We start from the raw sequence: 11,599 nt of genomic DNA on the forward strand, positions 1-11,599 counted from the left end.
GGCATATATCGTGTGTGTTGAATTGTTTAACATCTCATCTAATTTTAATGAAAGGCCAAGGATTGTATAGTTTCCCCAGTTCTAATTCTGTTTTAACTTTCTTAACAATAGTGTTGTACGGGTGATTAAAATCGGTATGGGTTAAACTCTACAATTTTATTTATGTACAAAATAATTCCGACGCAGCTGGGTTTTCTCGACACTCGTTGGACTCGGCTTGTTAAATGAATGGGACTGAATAATAATAATCGTTCCAGACGGTGGCCTCTATTTAAACCTATATGTTTCTGTCGATGAATCGAGAACACTGCTTCGAGATTTTCTGGTTTGCCCATCGCGACTTTCGCTTCCAGGCTTTCCTTTAGGGATCGCCGGCCGCCGTCCTCGATGATGAGTCATCATTGCCGTACATACGAGAAAGCTCTCAACGAGCCATAGGCGTCGTACCGGGGCGGCGTATGGATTTATTTCGTAACAATAGATTAATACTGCCGGTGATGGGACAGTCCTAAATAAGGTGTGATAACCCAAACATCCCGCCTTAAATTGACATATGAAAAAAGAAATTGAAAGCCTGCGAAAAATTTAAAAATTCAAAATTTGGCCTTGGCTTTGATCGTGTGACCAAATGGAACCCTACGTTGAGTTTTTGAAAAATGGCGGGATGCGCTCAGATGCAAATGGTGGACCCCAAGGTTGGAAAAGTATCACTAAATAAAACAAAATTTATGAAGGGCACAAAATTATTTATTCCTCCACTGACAAAAAAAAAAGAAAAAAGCTACGTGCGAGGGTGACTCGTGTCAATGCTCGTGACTTACCCTCAGGCTGCCCAATGGGAGCCGAATCGCAATCGCTGTTCAGCTCAAAAAAAAAACTTTGAATGACTTGAAATGAAATCAAATTAAACGTTCTAAATCAATGCAAATATTTGAATATTACAAATTTAATAAAAACAAAGCAAAATCTGAATTAAAGTAACTGGATGCAAATACACAAGTTATTACAGACGTGTGGCGGCAAATTTAAAATTATGGCAGTCGACAAGAACACAACAAAAATACCTATAGGGGCCTTCTAACACAAGCGGAGTTTGGGGCTCCGGTCGTGGCTGTTTCCCCCACCATGTGATTCTATCTGTCGCAAGCCTGCCTCAAATCATCTCTCTATTACGGACTTGCCGTGAGGCAGGTCATTACGGTCGCAAACTAGCATTTGGGTCTCGACTATTGGGCGCAAATCGACAGCGTTACAATACGTTATCTCGACCGCCCCTGAATTCTATTCTAACCTGCATCTTTTGTGCAGGTGACGCGATAAATCTCGCCAGCTCGACTAGGAACCGCGCACTCCGCTTCTGCCACGTTTTCTGTGTTATTTAACCTCAATTCCATTTTAAATGTTCAACTTCTATGCCTCTGATATTAACGACAACTGAACAAGTCTTAAAGTTTCAAAAGAACAATTAAAAACATTTAAGTTCGCCATATAATCTTGTGAAATTTTAAACAACAAATAATTGTTATTTGAGATTAAGATTGGACATCAGATAATTTATATGATGAAAACATTCATTAACAAAATATTTACAAACAAAAAAAAACTAGCAAAGATTTGTAAAACAAAGATCTGGTGTGAAATAAACTTGTGCAAATAAAAATATTGCGTGAGGTGAAAACTGTAGTGCATGAAAGTTTACGTTCAATTTAAAATTATACAAGAAAAAAAATTACTGAGGTTAAAATTGTGAGATAGAGAAATATTGTATGAGGTGGAAATTGCAAAGCTAACAAATTTACATGAGATTAATATTTGCCACACTTTATTAACGATCCAAACAAAGAGTTTACATTATGTTAAATTATGTCTTGATCCAAGTGATTGGTTACTTAAAATAATTAACTTTGATAGTTTATCGTGAACTGGTTACCCCAACAAAACACAATAAATAAACACAGAAATATCCAGTCATCGTTGCAAGGAAAAAGCGTCCCGGTAATGTAAATTTTAGCGTTGCGAGGAAATACCTCGGTGATGTTATCATTAACGTTGCAAGGAAATGCCTCGGTGATGAAATCAATCTTTAACGTTGCGAGGAAATACCTCGGTGATGTAATGATGATAACGATGATAACTGTCTAAAGGAAGAAATAATCCCCCCCCCCGGCAGTTCACGAAAATAATGAAACTATTAGCAATCTTGTGTGAAGAATTAAGAAGTGTTATAATGTAACACTTAAGTATTAGCATCCAGAAACTTATTCATAATTACGCAAAGGGTGTTATCCTGACAAAGTGAATTTCATGAAATCTCCTAGTAAATGTCTGTCTAAGCAAATCCAATGTCTGTTAAATTGTGTTAGAACTGTTAAATTGTGTTAGAACCAGTTAACGATTAAAATCCTAACCTGATCTGTGTATTAACAAACAATAAAACAAATTTACAGCACGTAAATTAACACTTTTTCCGACTAGAAAGCCGCAAGAATTAGCTGCGCGTGTTGGGGAAAACTGGGCGCCATCGTTACGATTAATTTTCGTTAAACAAAGGCTTCCTCTTTTTGATTAACTACCAAACCAACTAATTTAACCTAGCTAACTTACAGCGTCCTTTTCATCATGCTCACACAACACCGAACCAAACAATAATAACGCTTTCACCATGCTCCCGTCATGCCGCCGTCTTGTCTACTCTACCGCCCTCTAACTAAAGCATCCCCTAGGGAGCGACCAACTACCAACAAAGCGCTAACGTGCACACGGTTGCCTATGTTTAACGATTTTTTTTGATTGAATTTTTCTTCTCAAACTCAAATTATTATTCAAATGTGATTTTGCGCCGCTGTTGATTAAATTTAGCGCGATTCAAATTCGGTCACCACAAAGGATTTAACTATTATACAGTATAATGGTAACAGCATGGTTAAATTAACTTTTACACAATGGGGTACTATCATAAAACCGAATTAGAACTGGGGAAACTATACACTGTCTTCTATTATCTGGAAATGGTGTAACGAAAACAAAGAAAAACAGTGATTTATTTTAATATACATGAATATGGTCATATCTTTTCATAAATATTTTTCAAAGTCATTGTGCGAATGCAAATTTTCTGCCAAAATTATAAATCTGGAAAAATTTTAAAACCCGCGAAAAATTCAAAATTTACCAACAAAACAAATCAACAAAAATGGAACACTCTACGTGGGTGTTTTTGGTTGAATACGTTTAAATCAAGTGTTGTTTCCGATTTTTATTAGCAGCATTCCATCAGGTGAAGAGATTTGAAGAGGACAGTGTATCAGAACTATAATAAAAATTAAATCCCACTAAAGGTACTATAACACTGTTACGTTGAACGGGTGATTCAAATTGGCGTAGGTAAAACTCAACAATTTATTCCTTAATACCTAGAATTTACACGACTAATAAATAACTATTACAGCGATTATGTACATAGACTTGTATTTATGCGAACGCCGCCTTCGATGAGTCATCCCGGCGTACGGCTAGAAAACTCTCGACGGCCATAGGCGTCGTACCGGGGCGGCGTAAGGATGTATTTCGTAACAATACCAACGATACTAAACTAGTAATACTCAAGTTACTAGGATGATGTGCAGATTTAAACTATGGCAGACAGGCAAGAAAAGATCTGGCTGAGTGAAAATAATCTACGCATCATGGGAGTGCATAGCGACAACGGTGCGAAGGATGTCTCCTCGTGAAGACATATTTGCCCCAACTAAAGTCACAACACGAGATTCAAACACTCACATTCCTGTAGCTTACTTCCATATTCGCTAATGACGCAGCTGGTTAGATTCTTGGTCTGCTAAGTTTGAAAATCCGTTATTGCAGATAAACATTGACGTGAAAACGACAAGGAGACAAAAGCTTTCAATTTGAGTGTGTGGTCCTGTCACTTCGCCATCATCATGGAATCACGTGTTTTTATTTCGGTTAGAGTTAAAAATTTCTTGAATTTTGACGATAGCAAAATGAGTATTATAGTTACAAGAAAGGAAACAAACAAAAATTAAATTATACCAGACTCTTACTAACAATTTTAAGCAACAAGAATTTACATGATTAAATCAAAATGAATTCATTAATACTACATCATAGTGTCAACTAATCCAAATAACAGATAAAACGAAGCACATATCATAGATAATAATAGATTACTACTTAGATTCTCTCTACTAACTAACCTTGAGCACGTATGAAATAAACACAGGAAGATGCATATTTAATACAAAATGAAAATAATAATTCGAGAAATTAATTCAAGATGTAAAGAAATATGTAACACATCCGTATAATACAAAAATAAACATAAAATACACCTGTCATTTCGAGTCCATGACAATATTAATTTAACCGATGATGATAATTTTCAAAGTTCTTTGTCTCAAAATGGATCAAGGTTTAAGATTAGTTTAAATGTCATAAATGAACCACTATAGAGTTATGAAGTGTAAATCATGTAGGAACTTAATAATTTAAATTAAAAACATCCAGAACTTTTAAATATATCGTGATAAACAAAAGAGTTAAACCTGAATAAGTGAGTTTCCTGCCACGTGTTTTATATGGACATTTACATTATTACAGTTAAATTGTATCAGAACCATGATGGACAGTAAAAATTACCATGAACTGCGAATTTACAAACACCAAAACAAAACATGTTGCTGGAATATTGAAAGTTTTACATTTCAGATTAGGAAATTATTAATAAACTGAATAATATCTGTTTATTAGTGTAATCACCAATCACACTCGTTGGCGGAATAGCATCGATTGCGATTCATTTTTATTTAATCAATTACTCTTTTGTGAAATTACAAACAAAATTTTACATATCCATTCATTCCAATCTCCCCACCCTAATTTGGTGGTTTTAAAATTTAAAACATGCGTAGTTGCCTATGTTATGGAATGATTTGTTTTATTTTTAATTTTTCAAATACGGTTTCGTGGTGTTTTTTATTAGCTCGAAAAATTTCAAATTCGGGACACAACATAATTTGGATCTACGTTTTTATTTGACACCTTAGAGGAAAGTGATTAGGAATGGGTCACAGGAGAAGGGGCTGTTTGGTTTTATTCGATTCAAGTTGAGACTTATAGCATTGTTTAAGTCTATATTGAGTGCATTTTTAGCCATTGCTACGATATAAGTCTGAGAGACGGTATTATCTCAACTCAAAAACAGTCTCATTTTTCGAAAAAATGATTAATCTTATCTCAAATTTGTAAAAATTATTGCTTATCGCCACGTTCATATTTTTACATACCTAAGCTAATTAGGTAAAGTGTCGTAACATAAGAGGGTTCATCCGGCGAACGACCAATTTCATGTTTTCTGGACATTTCATTTTTATGCCTTCTATAATCTGTTCGCTATATTAATAAGCAAATAATCTACGAAACAACTAGACCGATTGTTGTGAAGTTTTAGATATATTTTATGAATATTATGTATGGTAAAACTCTAATCAAAAAATTTATTATCTGATCATTCCCACCCACAGTTTGATGATGTCATCTCCACATTTTGTAAAATTATTTTTATAGAATTACATACTTGTATACTCGTGGGTTATGAAAAACCTCACTTGAAAGATGCGCATAAGTATCCTGATATGGACTTGAGGAAGGTTCAATGGGCCCAAAAGCCGACGCTAAGTGCCGGCTGGCTATGGTCAGCCCCCATAACATTAGAAATCCAGAAATACAGAATCTAGATTAGAGACCATTTTTTTGGTTGTAAATTAGAAGTCATGGTTGCATTAAACATTCCTCGACTGACAATGTACTTGGCGGTACTTTTAGTTTAAGTTTAATAAAAAAAAACTTTTTAACGGAAGGTACATAATTCTCAGAAATGTTGGCGATAATATTGTACAAAGATAATTGAGGTGTTCATAGAAATGTTTGCCTCGTCAAATATCTGCGTCAGAAATGAAACCACGTAAGTTTTCACTGACGGCATGAAATAATGTCAAGATGTTGTTTTCATACGCACCTAGATGCATAATACGTAGAGTTAAGTAGTGACATCCTGGATAAGATAAGGAAGTTACAAACGAAAATCAATTTCGATAATACAACTGAGATTAATATAACAGTTACAGGAATTTTCACTTCAAGCATTGTGATAAGTCTGTATGAATAGCATGATGTGAGTAGATAAGTGTATGTACGGGCTTTTAAACGAAACTTCACCCTGAATTGCACATATCATATTTGTTAGTGCAAGAAGAAGTGCAGAATCTATTGAGTGCTGTTATAGTGTAGTATTTATAATAATTACTATGGCTAGTCCTACAAAACCTATTGTTGTAGAAAAAGTGAGTTATATAAGCATTAAATAATTGTTATGAATATTTATTTAATATTGTTATTGTGGTTCATAAGCTTTTAAATTACACTTCAACATATCCAAAACCTCCAGTTCCACCTACTTTCACTACTGACAATAATTCAAACTGTCGTTTTTGTCTACAACACGATATTATTATTTTTTTTAAGAAGTTACTTAGTTTACTTGTGTAGTTTATGCAGAACGTGACTACTCGGAAATTGACACGTCCCAGTCACAAAAAAATTAATTAGTTGAATACATTTTGATGCCATATTTTTCTTTACCTCATAGTTAAAGGTCGTTTTCTTAATCTTTACATTCCACTAGCGACAGACATATAACATTTAAATATTTACGTATTTTTAAAATCAATATTGTTTAGTCACATTGTTGTTAAAAAAGTATATTAAAATAAAATTTCCAATAGATTCCCCATTATGATGTGATAAATATCAGAAAACTTTGACTTAACAATATATGGATATTAAAGAAAAACCAATATACAACTAATACATATTTAATAAATAAACACCGAAAGATGTATGTAGAATGACATAGAAACATCAGACATTTTTCATAATTCGTCTGCCGATTTTTTTACGAACTGTAGATGCTTTAATCTCTTCAGAATCTCTCATATAGATACAAGTAAAATGAACTGCTTATAAACCACAGCCAGTTGAACGCCAGGTATACAACAAGACTTAAATTGAAGTAAGGTATCTGTTTTCGAGTTTAGGTTTTTAACTTTTCAAGAGTGCAAAATTTTACTGGATACGTTGATAAAACGTTTTTTGCTATAGAATTTATAAATAATAATTGTTTACAAATTATATAAATAAATTCTAAGTTGTATCATTCCTTTCTAGATATCTACATTTCGAAGAAGCCAAGTTCCTCTTGAAGTTTGCACCTTGCCTGAAATCCCTCAAAAACGAAAAAGCACTGATGCGGCATTTCTTGTGTCGTTTGGAATTTGTGTTGTTGTTTTGGTAACTTTACTTACTATTACAAATTACTTACTTTTGTGTGTTGTTCCTATCTCTACAAAAAGTTAAGATCTTGAGAAAGATTAAAGGCTCAAAGACCATGCAAGAAATATAAGAAATAAGCGATAAGATATATACAAGAAATACAAATTTTCAGTACGTAAAATTGGATGTAACAATCCACAATACTGAACCAGCAAAAGATATTTCTTATTCTTTATTTCTTGCATTGTGCTTGATCGACAATTTGTCAAGTTTATCTACTGAAATTAAAAGAAAAATCGAGTTTAAAAATAGAACTAGGAAAAATAAGTTATAATATAATTTGACACGACACGACGTGTTCACAGTGTTTAAGATGTTCAAGTTTAAATATTTTTTTATCATTTCTAAAATTACATATAAGTACTTATCCCTGAAGATTAACTTAACAATGTTCTGGATTATGGAATTTTTGAAACATAAGTTAAACTGGGGATTAATTTGTTTTCTTGAACAAACTTAGATCAATACAGTTTTGATGAGTCAAAAAATATTTACAATAATTCACGGAAACTGGGTGATGAGATGCGGACATAGGCGTGCGTGTCTTGAGTTGCAAGATTTCAAGGCCGGGCGTTTACGTTGATAATTTTTATTATGAAAATTGCTTTATGGGTTGCCACGACCATGGTAGAAGGAGACATGGTATAGGCATACGCATCGGGTGTGACGTCAAGTGGGGTGAAATTAGCGCGAAATTTAAAATACAATTCGTTATCCGACAACTAATTGACGTATTGGACAGAGCAATGACAACTCAAGCTGAAATTCCCTAGACTTCTCTAGCGAAGCTCACAAGAATCACAAGGTCGTTGATGCCACCTAACGTCACAAATGGATGCGCAGGCCATTTTTAAATTGGTACATCGGATGCCTATACCATGTCTCCTTGTACCATGGCCACGACCTCGAAATAAAGTATGGGGAAATCAAAAATTGCCTACAAAATCACCAAAGCACTAAATAAATGAATGTTTAAAATGATTTATTCTTAATAATTATTCTAATTTAATATTACTTTTAATTTTAATTTTATTACAATTTAATAATTTCAATTCCAGCTGTCGTTAATGATCTATGCTTTATGTAATTCGAATATGGACAGATTTATACATGGCTACGACAAATGTGGCAATGTATGTGGCTCAAAAAATGAAAAAGTAGATGATATTTATTGTTCAGGTCAAGACATGTCCAATAAACCGTAAGTAATTTTAACAACTCTGGGTATTTTAGTTACGTTTGCAAGTGAAATAATAAAATATTGTTGGGATACTATTTTTTTTTTTAGATTCTTGACATATGAAAGGACTATGATCTATGACTCTTATTATGGCCTCTATGAATATGTATATACACCTAATATATGTGTCGACAAATGTAACAGCAGGTAAGAAACAAAACTTCAAAAAACTTAGTTTTTAAGTCAAAATAATATCAGAAGTGACGTCAAGGTATTTATTTAATAAAGATTTTCAAGCTAATAGCTTGAACACATCAAAATGATTTTCAATCGGACTATATTTTGTTCACACATTCTAAACATAGGCTATATTTTATATTAGGGTGTCATTAACTTTTTTTTCAAAAATTCTGGGAAAATAAAGTTCAGAAAATTATACGCTTGCATATTTTTCAGTTACGAAACAAGATTTCATCGATGTTTTCCGGAAGGAGGCGACATAGAATTCTTTCCTGTAAGAAATTGAATATATAAGTGTAATAATTTCTAAATTAAGAAAATGTTATAGGATATGGTCGATGCAGTTCAAAAAGAATCGGATAGTCTGGCAGGCTTATGTTTGATTGGATTAGGTAAACAACGTTTAAATACCTACTTAAACCCATATGGTTATGCGACAAATGATGATATTCATATTCATGTTTTAGGTTTATCAATTGTGGCTTTACTGTTATTCCGCTATTTTGTCAAACAATTCGTTTGGACTATGTTAATTGGTATTATACTATTATGGTTTGCAATTACTGGCGGCATTTGGTAAGACAGTTTTTGTCTTTTAATTCTTTTTTGACCTTCTCTCGTATTTAGGTATCTATACAGCGACGCTACTGGTGAAGCGAGTTCTTCTTTGTTATATGTTGGTATAATTTTTACAATAGTAGGAATTGTCTTCGCGTTATGTATTTTGGTACTCATCGCTAGAATCAAGTTAGTAATATTTTTTTTCGAAGAAGCTGCCCGGATTGTATTTGCAATGCCTTTACTCTTGTTAGAACCTGCCTTAGTATGTATTGATATCACTAATAATACTAATATTAACGTGCCCATTTCAGACTTTTCTTTCAAATTTTCTAGTTATGGCAATATTCGTATACACATTTTTATTAATGGCAACTTCGGGTAGTCTACAAAAAGATCCATTAAACTATGACAGATACGAATATATTCTTAATGGTGCTACGATTTTTGTTTTGTGTTGGAGTGTAATTATGATGATATGGACGCTTCTGTTCAATTTAGCATGTCAGCAAATGGTTATATCAGGTGCTGTAGCTACTTACTACTTTGCCAGGTAAACAATTTATATTCATTATTTTATTATTATTATTCAACTCGTTTTAATTTCAGAGACAAAGTAATAGTCGTGTCTCCAATTTACAACAGCTTCTACAATTTAATTCGTTACCATCTTGGTACAGTGGCATTTGGTTCACTTCTTATAACAATAATTACTGTGCTGAAAACCATAATCAGAGGACTGGCAAGTCAGAATGGCTGCTTGCGTCTTTTATATATCTGCTTTAAACCTTTAGAAGACTTACTAAAATATATGACCTCAATGGGGTACATCGAAACTGGTAAGAAAAAAAATTTTACTTTTAGAATTCTAAAAAATCTACCTATAAATTTGTTAGACAATAAAAATTACAAGTAGGAAAAACAACTACAAAAAAACAAGCTCATTATTTAAAGAGTTCTCATATTTTCAGCTATTCATGGACAGCCGCTTTGCCGATCAAGTATTCGTGCCATTAATCTGATCATTTCAAACTTATTAAGTGCCATAGCGATGAATTCGATTGGAAATTTTGTGTTTTTTATGGCTAAACTAGTAGTGGTTGTGATAACTGTCGTCATTGGTATATTAATGAACGTAAGTTATTTTACCTACGCTAAATTGTTATCAATAACCAATTTTGTCATTTAGTTGTCGGTAGTTACTATCGTATTTGGAGGCTTAGTTGCTTGGATCTGCGTTCACAGTTTTTTTGTGGTTTTTGAGGTAAGCAGAATAGTGTACATGTAGGTACAGATTAGAGAAGAGTGAAATTTACTTTTATGAGCTATATTAAACTAATATCCTGTATAGTTCTACATTTAACAATAGTACGATATTATACCTACACATTTATGTATTTCAGATTGCTGTTGATACCATTTTTCTTTGTTATTGTGAAGATCAGTGCTTAAATGATGGTAATGTGAACGCGTATTATACAACAATAGAACTTCACAATCAAATTAAGAAAGCACAAGCACTTACTTTAGCTCTCGAAAACGCAAAACAGAAGTAAGTAACTTCTACGAATCAGACATTCTTCTTATTTTTAAACATTAAATTTTAGGAAAAAGGCCAAAAAGTAGGATAACATACCTACACGTTTAGGTACCTTCATCAAATTTAATGTGCTTTAATTAAATGAAACTCATTTATTATGTTTTTAATAAATATGTCTAATAAATATTTTTCTTTTCATTCACTCTTTAGAAAATTCCTATGTCAATGAATATACAGTGTAAATTTAAATTCAGTGACTTGATAATTACATTCAGCCGTTCTATTGTGCCGTGATTTTCGAACTAGTCCCCTAATGGTTAATTGTTGAACACACCAGTACAACATAGTTGATAGATGCCTCATTTTGCATACTGCTCGAACCAAGAACGCCCTGAGGTACATCATGGATAATATATTCTTTCATAGCTTCACATCCTACAAAATCCTACTTTTCAACAAGACAATACCCTAAACACGTATTGCTAGAGTTACTGTCGATCGTTTTGAAGAAGCTGAAGTCAATCTTCTCTCTTCAAGGTCTCCTGACCTATCCCCAATCGAAAATCTATGGGACATGAAAGACAGGAGGGTACGCAATTTACCCCGTCCTCCACAGACTCCGGAAGGACTTAAACACTAAGTACGGTGACACAAGTTGGAAGCAGCCCCGT

General features: G+C 33.3%; 1 protein-coding gene across 3 annotated transcripts; it reads left to right on the forward strand.

Annotated features, from left to right (window-relative positions):
• Nucleotides 1–6,064: 6,064 nt before the first annotated feature.
• Nucleotides 6,065–11,112, forward strand: LOC135135227 (choline transporter-like protein 1). 3 transcript variants are annotated; one of them, XM_064064250.1, is made up of 14 exons: nt 6,065–6,193; nt 7,246–7,368; nt 8,469–8,611; nt 8,699–8,797; nt 9,047–9,104; nt 9,159–9,222; nt 9,298–9,406; nt 9,458–9,653; nt 9,703–9,941; nt 9,998–10,227; nt 10,360–10,523; nt 10,578–10,652; nt 10,792–10,940; nt 10,996–11,112. In XM_064064250.1, the coding sequence occupies exons 3-14, from the start codon at nt 8,478–8,480 to the stop codon at nt 11,012–11,014; spliced, it is 1,536 nt and encodes a 511-aa protein (XP_063920320.1). In that variant the 5' UTR covers nt 6,065–6,193; nt 7,246–7,368; nt 8,469–8,477; the 3' UTR covers nt 11,015–11,112. The 3 variants fall into 3 exon arrangements, with proteins under 3 accessions (XP_063920320.1, XP_063920318.1, XP_063920319.1); XM_064064248.1 differs by lacking the exon at nt 6,065–6,193 and adding an exon at nt 6,200–6,362; XM_064064249.1 differs by lacking the exons at nt 6,065–6,193; nt 10,996–11,112 and adding an exon at nt 6,200–6,362 and having other exon boundaries at nt 10,792–10,944.
• The last annotated feature ends 487 nt before the right edge of the window (nt 11,113–11,599 follow it).

Source organism: Zophobas morio, unplaced genomic scaffold (assembly GCF_036711695.1).
Source record: "Zophobas morio isolate AGI-343-1 ecotype UQ-CSIRO unplaced genomic scaffold, CSIRO_AGI_Zmor_V1 ptg000024l, whole genome shotgun sequence".
NCBI lineage: Eukaryota > Metazoa > Arthropoda > Insecta > Coleoptera > Tenebrionidae > Zophobas > Zophobas morio.

What these genes read in the sequence shown, in the direction of transcription:
- LOC135135227 (XM_064064248.1), top strand. Translation starts at nt 6,327, where the DNA reads ATGGCTAGTCCTACAAAACCTATTGTTGTAGAAAAA. An exon ending in GCAATTACTGGCGGCATTTG is followed by an intron (nt 9,407 to 9,457) that starts GTAAGACAGTTT and finishes TCTCGTATTTAG; the next exon opens with GTATCTATACAGCGACGCTA. An exon ending in GTTTTTTTGTGGTTTTTGAG is followed by an intron (nt 10,653 to 10,791) that starts GTAAGCAGAATA and finishes TATGTATTTCAG; the next exon opens with ATTGCTGTTGATACCATTTT.